The sequence below is a fragment of the Astyanax mexicanus genome, chromosome 24 (assembly GCF_023375975.1).
Source record: "Astyanax mexicanus isolate ESR-SI-001 chromosome 24, AstMex3_surface, whole genome shotgun sequence".
NCBI lineage: Eukaryota > Metazoa > Chordata > Actinopteri > Characiformes > Acestrorhamphidae > Astyanax > Astyanax mexicanus.
Window position 1 is genome coordinate 31782501 of NC_064431.1, and position 18432 is coordinate 31800932.

At 38.6% G+C, this 18432-nt stretch overlaps 1 protein-coding gene across 1 annotated transcript in view; it reads right to left on the bottom strand.

Annotated features, from left to right (window-relative positions):
* dstyk (dual serine/threonine and tyrosine protein kinase) overlaps positions 1-18245 on the bottom strand; it is a 40674-nt gene extending 22429 nt beyond the window's left edge. Inside the window, exons 1-2 of the mRNA XM_022682514.2 lie at positions 16920-18245; positions 2409-2815 (exon numbers count right to left, since the gene is read on the bottom strand). Coding sequence (XP_022538235.1) covers positions 2409-2815; positions 16920-17112 — 600 coding nt within the window. The 5' untranslated portion in view covers positions 17113-18245. The remainder of the gene's footprint in view (positions 1-2408; positions 2816-16919) is intronic.
* Positions 18246-18432: the final 187 nt, after the last annotated feature.

An 18432-nucleotide genomic window follows, 5' to 3' on the forward strand; every position in this document is an offset into this window, starting at 1 on the left:
AGAGAGACTTTTTTTTTCTCTCTGAGAGTCAGAGAGAGAGAGAGAGAGAGAGAGAGGGAGACAGACAGAGAGTCACAGAGAGAGACAGTCAGAGAGAGAGAGAGAGAGAGAGAGAGAGAGAGAGAGAGAGAGCGACAGAGAGAGAGAGGGAGGGAGAGAGAGAGAGAGAGGGAGGGAGAGAGAGAGAGAGAGGGAGGGAGTGAGAGAGAGAGAGGGAGGGAGAGAGAGAGAGAGAGAGGGAGGGAGACAGAGAGAGATATAGTCAGAGAGAGAGAGAGAGAGAGAGTCAGAGAGAGAGACAGAGAGAAAGAGAAAGTATTGAACCACTGATACGTCAGAGTACAGAACCTCCACAAAATCACATTAATTTATCAGTATAAAACCTACGACTTAATTCATACAATTTACCGATATTTTATCATATTGTAACAGATTTTATTTTTGTATCGACAATATTCTTATCAAGTGTATAATCATTGCCTAAAGAACACCCACCCATCTGTACATTTCATTACAGAGAGTGTATAAAATCCTGTTTAACTGAATCACGTGCAAACAAATGTACTCTATGAATTAAAGTTTTTTTTAGAATCTGACGATCCTGGTTAGTTAAAACACGATAAGTGCTGTGCCATACTGTACCATAAGATTATCTCTAAAATATTTTGACTGGACAGGGCATAGAACCTATTTGACATCGTATTTTTCCCAATTTTTTATTTGAAATTTTTCCCATTTTCTCCCCAATTTTGCACGGCCAATTACCCAACCCACTTACTAGGACTCCCCCTATCACTAGTGATGCCCCAACACACCAGGAGGGTGAAGACTAGCACATGCTTCCTCTGATGTATCGCAGAGCAGCATCACAGCGCTAACGCTCAGAGGAAAGCGCAGCGGCTCGGTTCTGATACATCAGCTCACAGACCCCCTGTGCTGCGGGCATCACCCTAGGAGTGATGTGGGGAGAGAGCGCCATCTAGCCACCTGGAGGGAGCAGGGCCATTTGTGCTCCCTCTGAGCGCCGGCAGCTTGATGGTAAATTTTAAAGATTAACACTTAAACCTGAACATCAAACTGAGTCTGAAAGAACATTTCCACATCTAACCCCGACTTCAATTCACCCTCACACACTCTTCCCGTCTGGGTGTGGGTGTTGGTAAGAGTGTATATGTGTGTGAGAGAGAGCACAGATGAATGGAGCTCACTATCGCGCTGTGTGGTAACTAGACAAACACTGAGTGTTTGACAGGGCCACTCCTCGTGTGCTGACCCTGAGCGGACAGACTGCGGGTGGGGGAGGAAACCCTGCTGAATTAAATGACTTCTCTCAATCATTCCACACTCGCCCACTGTTCCCCGAGAACTGAGCTCTAATTAAACTGGTTCAGGGTCCAGTGTGAACACAAGCTGCTGTAGCTGCTCCTGTTACCATCTCCTGTATCCTACTTACTTAAGTTTGTTTACTGTGTGTTAGATCATAAGGTACAGCAGGGGACCCCTGATACAGGTAATAACCACAGTGATAATAAATGTACAGAATACAGAGTAATATAACAGTTTGCTTATATAATTGAGCTTCTTTAACCACTGATGCAGCTCTACTTCTCTGTAATGCAGTGGATATAAGTTAGCTAGGTTAGCATTAGCGAGTTAGCTCCACACAGCACTGCTATCTTTGTGTGTTGCTGTAAATAGCTATAAATAAGATTAAATAGCCTGTTGGAATTCTGGGTTAGCATAGCTACCTATTTTATGATCAGTGTTTACAGCAGCAGCTACTTCAAACTGCATTTACTTTAAATACAATACGACCAGAAACCATTTAATAGGTAATGGGGACAATATGGAAAGGAGTCTAAACTGCTTTAGGCTGAATGGGTGGAGCTATAAATTGCTGTAGGCTGAATGGGTGGGGTTATAAACTGCTGTAGGCTGAATGGGTGGAGCTATAAACTGCTGTAGGCTGAATGGGTGGAGCTATAAACTGCTGTAGGCTGAATGGGTGGAGCTATAAACTGCTGTAGGCTGAATGGGTGGAGCTATAAACTGCTGTAGACTGAATAGATGGGGCTATAAACTACTGTAGGCTGAATGGGTGGAGCTATAAACTGCTGTAGGCTGAATGGGTGGAGCTATAAACTTAATGTATTAATTGAACTCCATTAGATCAGTGTTTAAGTGATGTTGCACTTCAATTATCTACTTTTCTATAATGCTGATCCAGGATAGGGTAGATTTTAGTCCCAATTTATAAATTGATTAATCTGCAGACAAATATCATGTTTTATTAACATGTCAGCATCATTATTAACCTATTATTATTTAGATTTTTATTATTACTACGACTACAACACACGTAAAAAGGCCTCTCAAGCCAAAGTACTACACTTCCCATGATTCCATACCTGCAGTAGCGGGTGATGCAGCGTTATCTCCAGCTCAGCCAATCGGTGAGCAGGATCCTCGCACTCCTCCTGGATCTCCAGGTCCTGCCGGGGTACGGTGTCCCAGCGGCCGCAGTGCGCCGCCAGCTGGTGAACGAGCTCGTACTGCCCGGGCAGCGCCAGGCTGAGCCGCGTCTGCCGGCCGTGTGTGAAACATAGCTTCCTCCTCTTACAGGCCCCGCCCTCTGGTCCACAGGGCCCACCCAGTTCAGGGCCTAGGGGGAGGAGCCTCTCGCCTAACATGCAGTTCAGGAGCTGATAGCGGACGGGGCAATCCTGTCCAAGTACTAGGATGTAGGGCACACTACCCACAATGCTGTGCAGGTACTCCTCCTCCTGCCGTGGGAAGGAGATACAGCTGAGTGGACCTGGAGAGAGAGAGAGAGGGGAAGAGAGACTGTTTTAATGTTTTAACTTTTGACACATGAAGTAAATACACAGCGCTGTCTCTGTGTCTGTGTGAGTGACAAACTGCTACTGCCTGAGAAGCACAAGAGGAAGGGGCACGAGTAAACACAAGATAACTACATTCATCCACATGGTTGGGCACGTGCTTGTAAACATGAGCAAAAGCTGGAAAGCTGTGCACCTCAGTCCAGCACAGTTTTGCAGCGCAGATATTTCCAGTTACAGCTGAATTCACACTTTTAATCCCAGAAAAATGCTCTTCTAATTAACCTTTTAAAAAGAAGTTTAAATGCCTGATTAAAGGGTCGATTACTGTTGTGTTGCTGTTTTCCACGGGTTTTGAGTTAAGCTCTGCGCTGATTCAGCTCTTGATCGGTGAGGGCAGGGCTGATGACGTCATGGGCCCTGCATTGTTTAACGATACATGTAGTAAAAAAAAAGGACATTTGCAATGTATCATTTTTCCAATATTGTGCACCCTTACATACAATACAAAGCTACAATGCTAATACAATCAAAAAATCTATAATCATGAGTTCTTGATGTTTTTTTTCCATGGTGCGCATCGTAATCAAAAAGTTACAAAACCTACGTTACTGTAGCTAACCTCTCTGGACGTGGACGGAAGAGAAAAACTGATGAAAGAAAACAATTATCAAAAAACTGACCAGAAAATTCAGCTGGGGTTTATACTGCACTGCTCAACATCACAACTAACAAATCTGCCCCGAGTCCGTGACCTTAGGCCCTCATCTTATGATCCAGCTCTATACTGGTCCACACACACACCATTCATCTTGGTTATTAGCTGGAAATGGTCATAATCCCTGCTGTTGCTGAGTCATTGTGTGGTTATAAAAGCTGTGATCTACTTTCCACACACACACACACACACACACACACACACACACAAAAAACAGTCTTATTAAGTGCTGTTTGTTGTCAAGAAATTGGGGATATGACCCACATCACGAAACTGGGCTTCCAAGTCGTAATATTGCAATAAACTGCAATACTGTAAGCAAGAAGACATATTGTGGGTTAAAAAAATATATATTAAATTTAGAGAATCTGTGCAAAAAAAAATATATATATATGTTTTTTACACTCTGCATTAAGGTTCATGTCTATAGTTAGTTATTTTTGGTTTCACACTGCAGTTTAGTGAGTAGACTAAAGAACTTTAATACCACACTGCAGACCAACCGGACCACAGTTCAGCAGATCCGGACCAATAACACCTCTTCTGGTCGGAACAATCACCGTTGCTTTGGTCCGGACCGTGGTCCACGCCCCCTTTTTTGTACAGCTGATACTTTGCTTCTGACCCAAAATGAAAAGTCCAAAAGTCCAGAGCCAACCAGGCAGGTGCGAAAGCTGCCTAAATGAACCACTTCTGACACCAATTTTTACATGTAACTAATAACTAAAAACAATTTCTGAAAAATAAAAGTGATATGTTGACATATTGACATTTGCTTACACACATCAGACATGTAGATTAAAGGGTCGGTATTAGGGCTGCACGATATTGGAAAAACTGTACATTGCAAATGTTCTTTTTTCGGCGATACATATTGTGATATTAAACTATGCAGGGCCCATGACGTCACCAGTCAATCAATTGTTTCCTAAAAAAATAACCCACTTTTTTAAACAATATATTATTTTTTCTGTTTTTTTTTTACCATATACCATTTTCTTTTAACAACAGTAAAACACTTTATCACAATGTAATTTTTTTTTCAATATTGGGCAGCCCTAGTGTCAGTAGACCACCACTAGGTGGCCTGCACAAAGGTGATAAATGGTCGATGAGGTGTGCAATTATTGTGAGAAAACCACAGTGACTCATCGTTCTGCCTTTCACTGTACTACTACAGTCTCAGAGTGACAGTGACGGATGCTTATTCTATTGTTGATAATTGCCATTGACTGTTTTCCGCGTCTGCAGTGACCGTAAATGAAGGGTGAATATATCAGTGTGTGTGTGTGTGCGTGGTAGAACAAGTCCAGGCAGTCCAGGTGTATTAGTCACCGTGTGAACGTTTCACAGGGAAAGTCCCATTAAACATTTTTTACAATGCCCGTATTGACCAGTGAAAAATGTTAGGCCACTGACAAACTGTAATACACAATAGGAAATGTAGGGGGCGCTTTATAATGCTCTATATTGTCCATATGCTCTATATTATCCACATTCTCATTCTGACAAACAGTAATGCTCTACAGGAAGCAAAGGGGACACTCTATAATGCTCTATAACATTCATATAATCTACATGCTCATTTTGACAGACTGTAATACACTACAGGAAGCAAAAGAGGCGCTCTATAATGCTTTATAAGGTTCATATAACCTACATGCTCATTTAGACAGACTGTAATACACTACAGGAAGCATAGGGGGCACTAAACAATGCTCTATAATGCTCATATAACCCACACACTCATTCTGACAGACTGTAATACACTACAGAAAGATCAGAGGGTGCTAAATAATGCTCTACAATTTTTATATGATCCACACACTCATTACAACTGGCTGTAATAAACTATAAGAAGTATAAAGGCACTCTATAATGCTCTATAATGTACATATGATCCACAAGCTCACTCTGACAGATTGCAATACACTACAGGAAGCATAGGGGGCGCTCTATAATGTTCTGTAATGTTGATATTATCCACAAACATATTCTGACGAACTGTAATACACTACAGAAAGCATATAAGGTGCTAAATAAGACTCTATAATGCTCTATAATGTTTTATGACTCACACACTCATTCTGACAAACTGTAATACACTACAGAAAGCATAAAGGTGCTAAATAATGCTCTATAATGCTCTATAATGTTTATATTATCCACAAACTTGTTCTGACAGACTGTAATACACTACAGAAAGCGTACAAGGTGCTAAATAATGCTCTATAATGTTTATATTATCCACAAACTCATTCGGACAGACTGTAATACACTACAGAAAGCATAAAGGTGCTAAATAATGCTCTATAATGCTCTATAATGCTCTATAATGTTTATATTATCCACAAACTCATTCGGACAGACTGTAATACACTACAGAAAGCGTAGAAGGTGCTAAATAATGCTCTATAATGTTTTATGACCCACACACTCATTCTGAGAAACTGTAATACACTACATGAAGCATAGTGGGCACTTCATAATGCTCTATAAATGTGAATATGATACAATCATTTTTCAAATAAAGTGCAAAATTAAATTAAACTTGTAATTTCTCGGCTCAGCCTGCTGGGTCTCTCCCACACTCCCTGCTACTGTATGAACATAGCAGCATTCTTAAACGCAGCGCTGCCAGGAGCAGGGAAACACTGATTTTAATATGATCCATACTGTCATTATTACAGATTAAACTGTTAATTAACTAACAGCAGTCAGAGATAAATGTTAGTTTATAGATGTATTTAGATTATAATCAGACAGAGCTGCCGTCTCCCATCAGGGAAGCAGTACTGGATGTACTGGAGCAGCGTGGGACCCCAGGCTGGAACAACACTCCCTGACCCAGTGCTGCAGAGGTCAAAAGCCACCATGGTCACAGACAGGGCGAAATGAATGAGTGTGTGTTAGTGTGTGTGTGTGTGTGTGTGTATTGAGTGCTCGTGATTAGCTCGTGTATTGTCCTCCAGCTGTGTTTTGTGGCCGCAAATCCGAATACCTGATTTTCTCTCAACATCTATACCGGGCAGTGCAAGAATCTGCCTAATAAAACTGATCCAAGAACAGCCTTTATCCCAAATCTTTATTTATATGAGCAAAAACATTATGACCACTGTCTGAGCCACTGTCAAAACTACCAAAGCGCTTATATCATTAAAAAAGTTACTTTATTTCAGTAATTCAGTTCAAATGTGAAACTCATATTATATAGATATAATATATAGGCCTGTCACGATGCGTTTTTTTTTTTTGTGATAAATTATTGCGATACACAATATTTTTGTCATTTTAAAACAGCAATCATACCCTTTTGAAGACCGCAAACCTTAAATTAATCATAGTTCAGGAATTATAAACTTATTTCTTAACCTACTGCAGTGTGTGTATGGTGTCACCGTTATTAAAGCATTGGTTTTGGCTAAATACAGCAGGATTGGCTAAATACTGTTTACTGTTATGTTATGTGTGAACAAACATACAAGTAAACACAGTAAACAATATCACGATTATCAAATAATATTGATGTCATGTTCATTTATTGTACAATGAATCGATAATGTAATTATTGTGACAGGCCTACTAATATACATTATATAGGGTGATCTATTTTAAGTATTAATTTATTTTATTGTTGAGGATTATGGCTTACAGCCAATGAAAACCCAAAAATCAGTGTCTTAGAAAATTAGAATATTATATAATACAAATTGGTACTTTTGGCAGTGTGGGCAGTGTGCCAAGTCCTGCTGGAAAATGAAAGTCGCATCTTCATAAAAGTTGTTTTCAGCAGAGCGAAGCATGAAGTGCTTAAGATTTTACTGTGATAATAAAACACAGTGGATCAACACCAGCAGATGACAGACATGACTCTCCAAACAAACCATCACTGATGATCAGTAAATTTTACATTTCATTTGTAAATCAAGGGAGCAGAGTCTGGAGGAAGAGTGGAAAGACACTGCTCGAGGTCTAGTGTGAAGTTTCCACCAATCAGTGATGGTTTGGAGAGACATGTCATCTGCTGGTGTTGATCCACTGTGTTTTATTAATAAGTCTAAAGTCAGTGCAGAGAATGAGAAATACAATTTTATTATTTATTCATAAATAAGAGTTAATCTACAGTTACAGTAGATACAGAAGTCACCAGTGTAATCTGTTGTACCCATAATGCTGCTTAATACACTTTCATTTGGTAAAGATAATAGATAAAGAAACAAAACTCAATGTAAACAAGTTTTCTATAATAAATATCATTCTAAATTATTCAGAACCTTTTCAGAACTTAGTCATCTACTGAATCTCCACCCTGAATCTGCCGAGGCTCGTTTACCGGCTGCGGGAATCTGGATCGCATCCATAACTTCATGACCAGACAGGTACAAATATTCTTACCTTCAGTAACAAAGAGCAACGGAAACTCCAGAGCAGAGCAGAGCAGAGCTCAGCTGAGATAAGATGCGTTGATTTTGAGGCGGTAGGTCTGCACTGTATGGATGTTTATGGATTTCATTTTCAGCTGTATTTTTTAGCTCTTTAAAGGCCCAGAAAAAGCTGAAGTCAATCTAAACAGCCTCTTTTTCACTGTAGGATATTAAAGCAGTGCCGTGTTGTTATATTTTCCTATTCTATTTGCTTATTTTGACATGCTAACTTTTAAAATAGCCAATCAACAACCAATACTGTTACTGCAGTGTTAGCAAGACGCCTACCAGCCTCGTCCAACACGCACACTAGCTATGGGCCTCATCCTATATTAAATCTAGCCTTTTCTAACATCATTACTGAGGTATTAGCACGTTGGCTACAGGCTTCATTCCATATTAAATCCAGCCTTTACGAACATCACGACTAATGTTAGCACACTAGCCAGGGCTGTATCCTATTTTAAATCTGGCTTTACTAGCATCACTACAGCTGTGTTTGCATACCAGCTCTGGGCCTTGTCCCACATTACCATGAGCCTCGTCCCATATTAAAAACAGCCTTGTCAAACATCACTACTGAGGTACTAGCACGTTGGCTAGGAGCCTTGTCCATGCTGGTTATATTTCCCTATACTACCTGCTGTGATACTGAAGTAGAATTTAGTGTCTAATCTCATTCAGACATGCTAACTTTTAAAACAGCCAACAAACAACCAACATATTTACTGCTGTGTTAGCATGCTGGCTACTGGCCTCGTCCAACAAAGCGTCTGCAGTGTTAGTACACTAGCTATGGGCCTCATCCCATATTAAAAACAGTTTTAGCATGCTGTCAATAAAGCTTTTTCAACATTGCTACTGAGTTATTAGCATGTTGGCTATAGGCCTCATTCCATATTAAACCCAGCTTTTCTAACGTCGCTACTAGAGCGTTAGCATGCCATCAATGAGGCTTGTTCAACATAGCAACTGAGATATTAGCACATTTGCTACGGGCCTCGTTCCATATTAAATTCACTAATTTAATGGCTCTGATGAAGAAGCACCAGAAAGATCAGATAATCAGAAGGTATTCAGTACATGATCAGTGGGCTGCAAGTTTTTCGTGATTGCTCACAGTCCTCAAGTTTTTCGCACACAAAAAAAATTCAATAAAAAAAAAAAGAGATGAAATCCTTAAACACCACTTTTAATAACCATAAACTAAACTTAAACAGCAGCAAATAATATTTATACATGTATGGCATTTAGCTGACGCTCTTATCCAGAGTGACTTACGAGGTTAATTCTGTTGCAAAGTTGGACCAATGTAGTGTTAGGAGTCTTGCCCAAGGACTCTTATAGTCACCCAGATTGGGAATTGATCCCTAGTCTCCCACATGATGTGGTAGCATCTCTGGCAGGGGGTGGTGTTATCCACTGTGCAACACAACCACATTTCTATGTAAAAGTTTAATTAATAGAAAAAAAAAGTTTGATGCAGTTGAGATACTGAACAGCAAATAATGTCAAATGTCAAAACACATCGGGACATGTGTGGACAGGACTTTTACTTGTAAGGAATCCTTTGCTTTGGAAAATTGTCACCTAAACACCTAAGAGACCAGCTCCCAGCTGGAGGACTGGAATACACAACCCACCAGCAGGAGTAAACAGAGTGAGGGGGGCTGAGATACAGGAGGTTTTAACAGGATGATGTTAATGTACACAGTGTTTCTCGGTGCTCTCTCGCTCTCTCAGCTCTCGCGCTTTCTCTCTGCAGTCTGCTGGATGGATCTGGCACCAACATATGAAAATACAACGTCACTGAGCAGCTGATCCAGACTGGAGGAGAACGCTGGGGAACTCCAGCACTGGAGGGCAGGATTTCTGCATAGGTTGATGGAAATCACCCCTGGTTCCCCACTCCTGAAGTAAAACACCTACTATTAAAGCGATGGTCCAGAGAAAACGCAAGTACCACAGTTTTTCCACATTATCCTAAACATAGTCAATATCCACATTACTATATATAAAGAACCATCACTGGAGAATGAACCTAAAAAGCATAACTCTGTGAATATTTAGATAACTTGTTCGTTAGCTTACAAAGATAGTTGCTAAGCGACAGTTTACCAATTCCCGTTGCTCAGACTCGAAGAGAGTAGAGTGCAGAGCTCCAAATCTAATGTAGATAACTAATAATGTTAAGTTTCTCCACTTTATTCTGCGCGACAGGCCATTTTTGTTACTTTGTGTTAAAATTTCCATTGCAGCAGCGCATTCACAGATGATACACATACAGAATAAGTGGTATAATATACTCAGTTAGCTAGAGAGGGTCACAGTTATTAGAAGATAGAAAATTTGTATAAATATTTCCTAACCTTTAAAGAACACTTTTATCGTGGTAATTTAAATTTTCTGCCTCTGCAGCGCCCTCTCAGGTTTAACTGTGCTATAGGCGCGGAAGATGACGTCCAACCATCTGCGTCTCGCCGCTATCAGAGGCACACTGCTGCAGCTCAGCCAATCAGCTCTTTCTCCCTACTGCCCCACCCCTAAACCCATACATCACCCAGTGCCCCTCCCAGTCTGAGGGTGGAGTCAGCTAAATTTAGGGGGTTCGAACATTTGGATGAATGTTTTAAATTTAGCTACTTCAACCACAGACGCAGCTCCCTCTTCTTTGATAGGTGGTGGTGGATATGTTAGCTAACTAGCTAAACTAGCTATAGCTATTTGTTCGCCCCACATATTCTCCCAGATAGCTGTAAACAGCATTTAAAAGCCGAATGAACTGTTGGGCTTCCATAACTAGCTACAAAAAACCTCTAACATAAACTAAAGTCATCCGAAATAAGAAGAAAAACATACAGAATTATACAGAAAACTAAAAAAAAAAAAGTGTTAAACAAACCAGAATATGTTTTATATTTTAGATTCTTCAAAGTAGCTCCTCTTGTTTAGATGATCAGTTTTGAACATCTCTGCTGGATTTTCAGTCAGTTTTATGAGGTAGAGTCACCTGGAATTCAGGTTTTCAGTTAACAGCTGTGCTGAACTCATCAAGAGTTAATAACTCGAATTTCTTGCCCCTTAATAAAGAGTTATAGAGTTATAGAGTTACAGGTATACAGTGAATAGTGAATATTTGAGTAATGATCTAATCCAGATTATGAGAAGCAAAAACTACTCAACTAAGTAAAGAAAAGTAAAAAATGAGTCACTGCAGAGACCATCGAAAACGTTACGATGAAACTGGCACTCATCAGGCCTCCAGAAAAGAGCTAAATTCTAAATTCTTTTGTATTTTGGTTTGTTTAACACTTTTTAGTTACTACATGATTTCTTATGTGTTCATCATAGTCTGGATAACTTAATAAGAACACTGAATAAGAAGCTGTGTCCAATTTATGGACCCATACTGTAAAAATTCTAAATTAACTCCATATTCAGAGTTTATTTCAACACTATTTACAAATTCCCCAGGAATTCCTCTGCTGGTAAAACCCTCGGCCACCTGTTTGTTCCGCAACTTCATGCTAAGAATGTTTTAATCAGCTTCTGAATCACGTTTGATTGGCCAGAGAGAGAGAGACCACACGCGACCGAGTGGGAGCCTGGACTCTACAAACAAAGGGCTTTTAGACAAAACACACACACACACACACACACTTTCCTCAAACTGTGTGGAGGTGTGGAGTCCGTCATCTCTAATAGACTCTAATAGTCTGTATAACTCACTGTTCTGTAGAATATGTACTCAATTCAGTTCAGAAAACGGGTTATTTCAACCCCAACAAGCCCAACCATTGACAGAACTAAAAAAATAATTTATTTAGTAACTCATTCTCAGTTTAGTTCTTTTTTGTATTGTATAGAATATAGAATATATATTTGTATATAATATATTACTAAACACCCTACAAATCTACAAACCATTATTTGTACTATTTATTCACCATGCAATAATTACAAAAAACTGTTTGGTGTCCAATTAAAGACTTTTGGTGTTTATAAAATAACACCAAGCCCTACTTCTGGGCTTCCTAAGCATTAGCAGCAGGTTAACAATTCACTCGATATATTCAGCTCTGGAAAAAAGAAAGAGAGCACTTCAGTTTCTGAATCAGTTTCTCTGATTTTGCTATTTATAGGTTTATGTTTGAGTAAAATGAACATTGTTGTTTTATTCTATAAACTACAGACAGCATTTATCCCAAATTACAAATAAAAATATTCTCATTTAGAGCATTTATTTATTTGCAGAAAATGAGAAATGTCTGAAATAAGAAAAAAGATGCAGAGCTTTCAGACCTCAAATAATGCAAAGACAAAAACAACTTCATATTCATAAAGTTTTAAGAGTTTAGAAATCAATATTTGGTGGAATAACCCTGTGTTTTAATCACCAATTGTTAGTTGTGGTAGGTAATTGAAAGATGTAAAAATGTAGAGGTGTCAATGTAAGGGAAAAGGTGTTTTTTCTTATAATGCAATAAAAATTAATATTTGTAAAAAAGAAAAATGTAAAGCAGTAAGACTACAAGTTATACACCTATCTAAACAATGCTGCGTAAGTGTTTCAGTGAACTAGATCACTGGTTCTGAATTTGGTACGTTTTTGTGGTTGGTGGTTCCACCAGGTAATTCACCAGATAATCTCAGAAAACTTTCGGCTTTCACAAAAATATTAATTATAAAGATCTATAGTAGTAGTTAAGCCGTTAGACTCTCACACTCCCACAGTTTAGTTCTTTACAGTCGTGACTACAGCTCTGTAATTATTTTTGCCAGTTTCATAGGGCCTATCATAGAACCCTGTGGTACTCCACAATTGCATTAGGACAAATATCTGATTAATTAAAGTAGGATTCAAGAGGATGCCAAATAAATACTGTAGACTTGCACTCTGGTCATTTCTGACTTTTCACAAGTAAAAAAATAAGTATAAGTCCCTCCCTAAATTAAACGGCATAGTTTACAGTGGGTCTCCAGTTATTTTAAACCTTATGTAAGGCAGGTGTTTTTTTAAGGTGGACCTGTAAGGATTAGTCAGATGTGGTGAAATGAGAGGCAGCATTTGTAAGCGGTCGAGTGGAGCTCAGTACAGGTTCAAACATCTAAACGTCTGCTCTGTTCTCCGCTGTGTGAACAGTGGAAAATAGCCAATAGGATTTAGATTTGGATCAGAAATAAGGGGCTTAGAGCTCCAGAACAAGGATGTATTCACCAGCGAGGGAAACCAGCACAGCTCCAAAGTCTAGTCCAGGAGAATTCGTCTGGCCTTACTGAATAAAACGCTTCCTGTAGCTGCAGTTAATCTCCTCAAACCAGCACTGAGAGAGATCATAAATACAGCTCTGGAAAAAATTAAGAGACCACTTAAAAAGGACGATTTTGTTTGATTTTGCCAAATTGAAAACCTCTGGAATATAATCAAGAGGAAGATGGATGATCACAAACCATCAAACCACCAAACTGAACTGCTTGAATTTTTACACCAGGAGTAAAGCAGCATAAAGTTATCCAAAAGCAGTGTGTAAGACTGGTGGAGGAGAACATGATGCCAAGATGCATGAAAAAAACTGTGATTAAAAACCAACCAAATATTGATTTCTGAATTCAGTTCAGAAAACGGGTTATTCCCAACACCACCAACACCAATCATTGAGAGAACTAAAAAACTAATTTATCTAGTAGCTGATTCTCAGTTTAGTTCAGTTGTACAGAAAATAGAATATGTTTGTATAGAATGTTTTACTATATACCCTACAGACTATTATTCGTACAATTTATCCATCATGCAATAATTAATTAAAGGCATAAAGTTATCCAAAAGCAGTGTGTAAGACTGGTGGAGGAGAACATGATGCCAAGATGCATGAAATTAATACTGTGATTAAAAACCAACCAGGGTTATTCCACCAAATATTGATTGTATTCTGAACTCTTAAAACTTTATGAATATGAACTTGTTTTCTTTGCATTATTTGAGGTCTGAAAGCTCTACATCTTTTTTTTATTTGTCATTTCTCATTTTCTGCAAATAAGTGCTCTAAATGAGAATATTTTATTTAAAATTTAATAGAAATGTTGTCTGTAGTTTATAGAATAAAACAACAATGTTCATTTTACTCAAACATAAACCTATAAATTGGAAAATCTGAGAAACTGATTCAGAAACTGAAGTGCTCTCTAATTTTTTTTCCAGAGCTGTATACTACACTTTTTTATCAACTGAAATATAAAGATGTTATTTTTGCTAAATTAAATGTGTAGCTAAATTGAACTTTTGCTTTTATATAGGCTTCATACCAGTATATGTTTTATTGCGGTTGCACAGTTTGGACTCGCTTAGAACTTAATGTAAAAAAAAACATTAGTTTGCATGATTTGAAAGCTCTAAATGGTGCTGCTTGATACTAATTTGGCACAATCTAAAAAAAAAATGTTTAACTGTAATCTAGAATCACTCATATTTAAATACTATTAAGGATTTATTATTACTATTTATTTTACAATATTGCTTAATGTTATTTAAAATACGGTATTTTTTACTGGTAAAAGCAGGTATCAGAAACAGGCATTAACAGAAACACAGACGCAGCACTCTTTTTTTTTTTTTTTCCTGAAAGCAGCCACTGCACAGACTGAGGGAACGCTTTAGAAATGAGGCCATAAAAGAGATGCTTTCACAAAAGAGAAGTGAACAGCAGCAGAACTGGTTTATCTGTTCATCGCCACACGCCCAGCTCAGAAAAACAGCTTCAAAATACAGCACTGCGCTCAAAACGTACAGGATTTAACCCGTTACACGTCAATCTGCAGTTCAAAAAACACAAACACATGCTACAGCACAAATATACCATCACTGGAGGATACATCATTCATCTGATCATTCAGAACAACAACAACGAAAGCAGCAGTGGCGGCACATAAAGAACAAAAAGGGTTTTCTTAGAAATAGCAATTTTTCCATGAACACAATAAAACAGCCATCTTTGTTTACTTTGTGTTAGTCAGTGAATCTGTTAATCTACATTACAAGCATATTGATAAAACACAAGTACAAAATAAGCAGTATAATATAGATGGGATTAGGGTTGGGAGATGTACGATGATACGCAGTGTGGTACATTTTACCTGATTTCTCTTGATTAAATATTAATAAATGTGTGAATTAAAACCTTTTAATACCATACATTTTACTTCACTTGATAAGGCCTTATTTATTAAAACGTTTTTTTTTTTTTTTATCGCGCGCTTTCCTTATGACTGACGCTAAACTGTTTGATCCAGCTGTTATATTATATTATGTTATATTAATACCATTTTAACGTTTTTCATTTCTATGTTTTGAAATTCGTTAGATTACATTTTTGTCAACATTTTGGGTTTATTTTTGTTTGTTATTTTTCTAATAATCATACAAATTACATAATTTATTTTCTTTTGTACATTTATAAGGGGCGAGTAACAAAAGTCAATAGTTACTTTTACTGGTAACTAGTTACTTTTATAGTGGAGTAACTCTGTTAGTAACTTACTTTTTTGGAGAAGTAACTAGTAACTATAACTAATTACTTTTTCAAAGTAATGTGCCCAACACTGGCTGACAATGAGAACTATACAGAAAGTTTTAAAAATAGGTGGAATTGTTCCTTTAATACTTTACAGTAGGGCTCCAACTTATGATTTTTAATAGTTGATTAGTCGATAATTGTTTCTGCCATGTCCTCCTTATCTCTAGCTTTCTCTATTTACGCTTCAAAATAATAGAAACAGCTGAATGTGAGAGTTAAATGCCAATTAAATGCCCAGAAGAGGTGCCTGCAAAATGTTCAGCTTTTTGTACATTGAAAAAATATGTAATCTGTTGTGTTTTGGCACTTTTGTAGACACAGACCAAGGCGACCAGAATCACAGTCAAGATTCACAGACCAGAATCACCACAGGGATTTGGCGATACTCGATACTGCAAAAACAATAAGACAATTTTCTAAGATACTTCGTGGCATCTGTGTTACTGAAAGGGATAAAATATGCCAATAAATAAGTAAATTGCAGTTATGCAGCCAATTTTTAATCTAAAATAACAATATTTGATGTCACGTATTGATTAGGGGTGTGTGATATGGTCCAAAAGGTAATATCTGACATGATATCTGATTTGACAAAACTCTAAATTAAAAAAATATTTAAAGAATACGCTACTGCAACAAAATGAAAATTGCATTTTAATTGTTGTGTACGATACGATACACAATAAGACATAAAAAAATACAAGAATTGTAATACTTTTCTAATAGAAGTCAATGATCCAGAGTGTCATTAAACTACTACTAATAATGCGCTCCATATATCTCCATACATCCAGGATTAAAGTAAAATAAATGATACTGTACCGATATAATCTTTAGTCTCTAGTAGATTTATAATGTGAAATCAGAACAGTGTGAATTTTTGTTTTGCTAAAAACGGTAAAAAAAAAAAAAAACAGTAGTACCCTGATGTGATAATTAGGGGTGGGTGATATTGCACAATATAATATCGTTCACGATGTTCAAAAATGCTGGCGATATTATTGCGTATGATACAATATGGCCCACCCCTATAATGTAATGCAAACAAAAACAATACGATATATGTTAATAGCTATGTATCACAATACCTATATGATGCAATATCGACATATCATGTTGAATAATCATCAGTGCAGCCCTACTTTAAAGGCAGATGGGAGTTTGTTCTATGGGGTGAGTATGGGGTGAGTATGGGGTGAGTATGGGGTGAGTATGGGGTGAGTATGGGGTGAGTATGGGGTGAGTATGGGGTGAGTATAGGGTGAGTATAGGGTGAGTATAGGGTGAGTATAGGGTGAGTGTAGGGTGAGTATAGGGTGAGTGTAGGGTGAGTGTAGGGTGAGTATAGGGTGAGTTGTTTTCTCACCTGCTTCCAGTGCTGCAGTGGGGGATGATGCTGAAGCTCGTGCATTGCTGTAGTTGTGTCTCATCTCTCTGAAGAAAGCTTCAGTCTCCTTCAGGTTCCTCCTCAGCTGGGTTGCATGCTTATTATAGTTGGCGAAGACCCGTGTGAGCTCGCGGGCCAGAGGAGAAGATCTCTGAGGACCACTGGGCTCCATGTTTTTGGACAGTGAATGAATGGATCACATAAACATACAGGACATTAATACAGCTCTAGCTTTACTGGACCATACACACCCACAGTCTGACTGACTGACTGTATAGATATATGTGTGTGTATATATGTAGTGTGAATTGTGAGTTGTTGCCAATGTTCTATATTAGAACCTCCATAATTTTGTAAAGAACTAAATTAAGCACCAAAGTCAGGAGAGAAGCTTTCCCAAAGCAGGCTGGCCTACTTCTCCATCACATTTACACTCAAACTAGCTTTAACTGCTGGTGATGGAGGTGATTTTGCATTTGCAAACTCTTGCAAATGTCCAGAAATCCAAATGTAAAGTTATTTTAAATATTTTAAAGTAAGATTTTTAAGTAAGAATCTGCAGCCTGGATTTAGCTAGCTTTGTTTCCAGTGCATATCAGGGAAAAGCAAAGGAAAAAAGCAGAGCAGGCCCGGATTAGAGGATCACTTGACTTGACAAAGGTATTTTTGGCATAAGCGAAAGAGAGGGAGAGGCTGGTTAAAAAAAAAAAAAAAAAAAAAGGAGGCTAGAAACAATCCCAGAAAAATATACACATACACTCTATATACAACCAATGCCCCAAAGCCTCAAAGCCTGGAAACGCAAAAACTACAAATTCCAGAAACTTTGCAGGCAAAGCTAAGCTAGCTTTAGCCAAAGTTCCTGCAACAACCAAAACAACAAGAAGTGAGACAGCACTCCAGCTCTCAGCAGAACCGTCTAATAAACTAATATACAGGATAATTCGAGCTCCCGCAGCGGGTCCGAGCTCATCAACCCCCCAAAAAAGCAGAAAAAGAAGCGGACAGTTTTAGCCGGCGAGCCGCCCATCCGCTGGAGGTTAGTCCGAGCACAGTCCGCGAGCTCCCGGGATGCAGCTTTTTCCAAGCCGGGCAACTTTCCTCCTCCCGCGGCGCGGAGTTTGCGGGTTCAGCCGCCGCTCTGGACCCCGCCGGAAGGAGCTGGAGTGTAAGCGGACCCGGACCGGGCCTAAATACAGCGGGACATGCTGTCCTAATCACTGCAAACCCTAAAATCAGGGAGGCGGAGAAGTGCTGCCCAGCCGCCGCGCTGCTGCCACTGGCGATGTTTTGAAGGCTGGGCCTGCGCGGTGCAGCATGGGAAATGTAGTCCCGCAGCAAAACACACACACGGTGACGAAAACAAAACCAGAGTAAAATCCTCGGAGGGGAATTCACAGATTAAACCAGCGGAGAGGAGAGATTTCCTAATATTTAAATTATGTCTTTAAATAGTGAAAAACAAAACTTTCTAAATATGATGTAGTTTTAA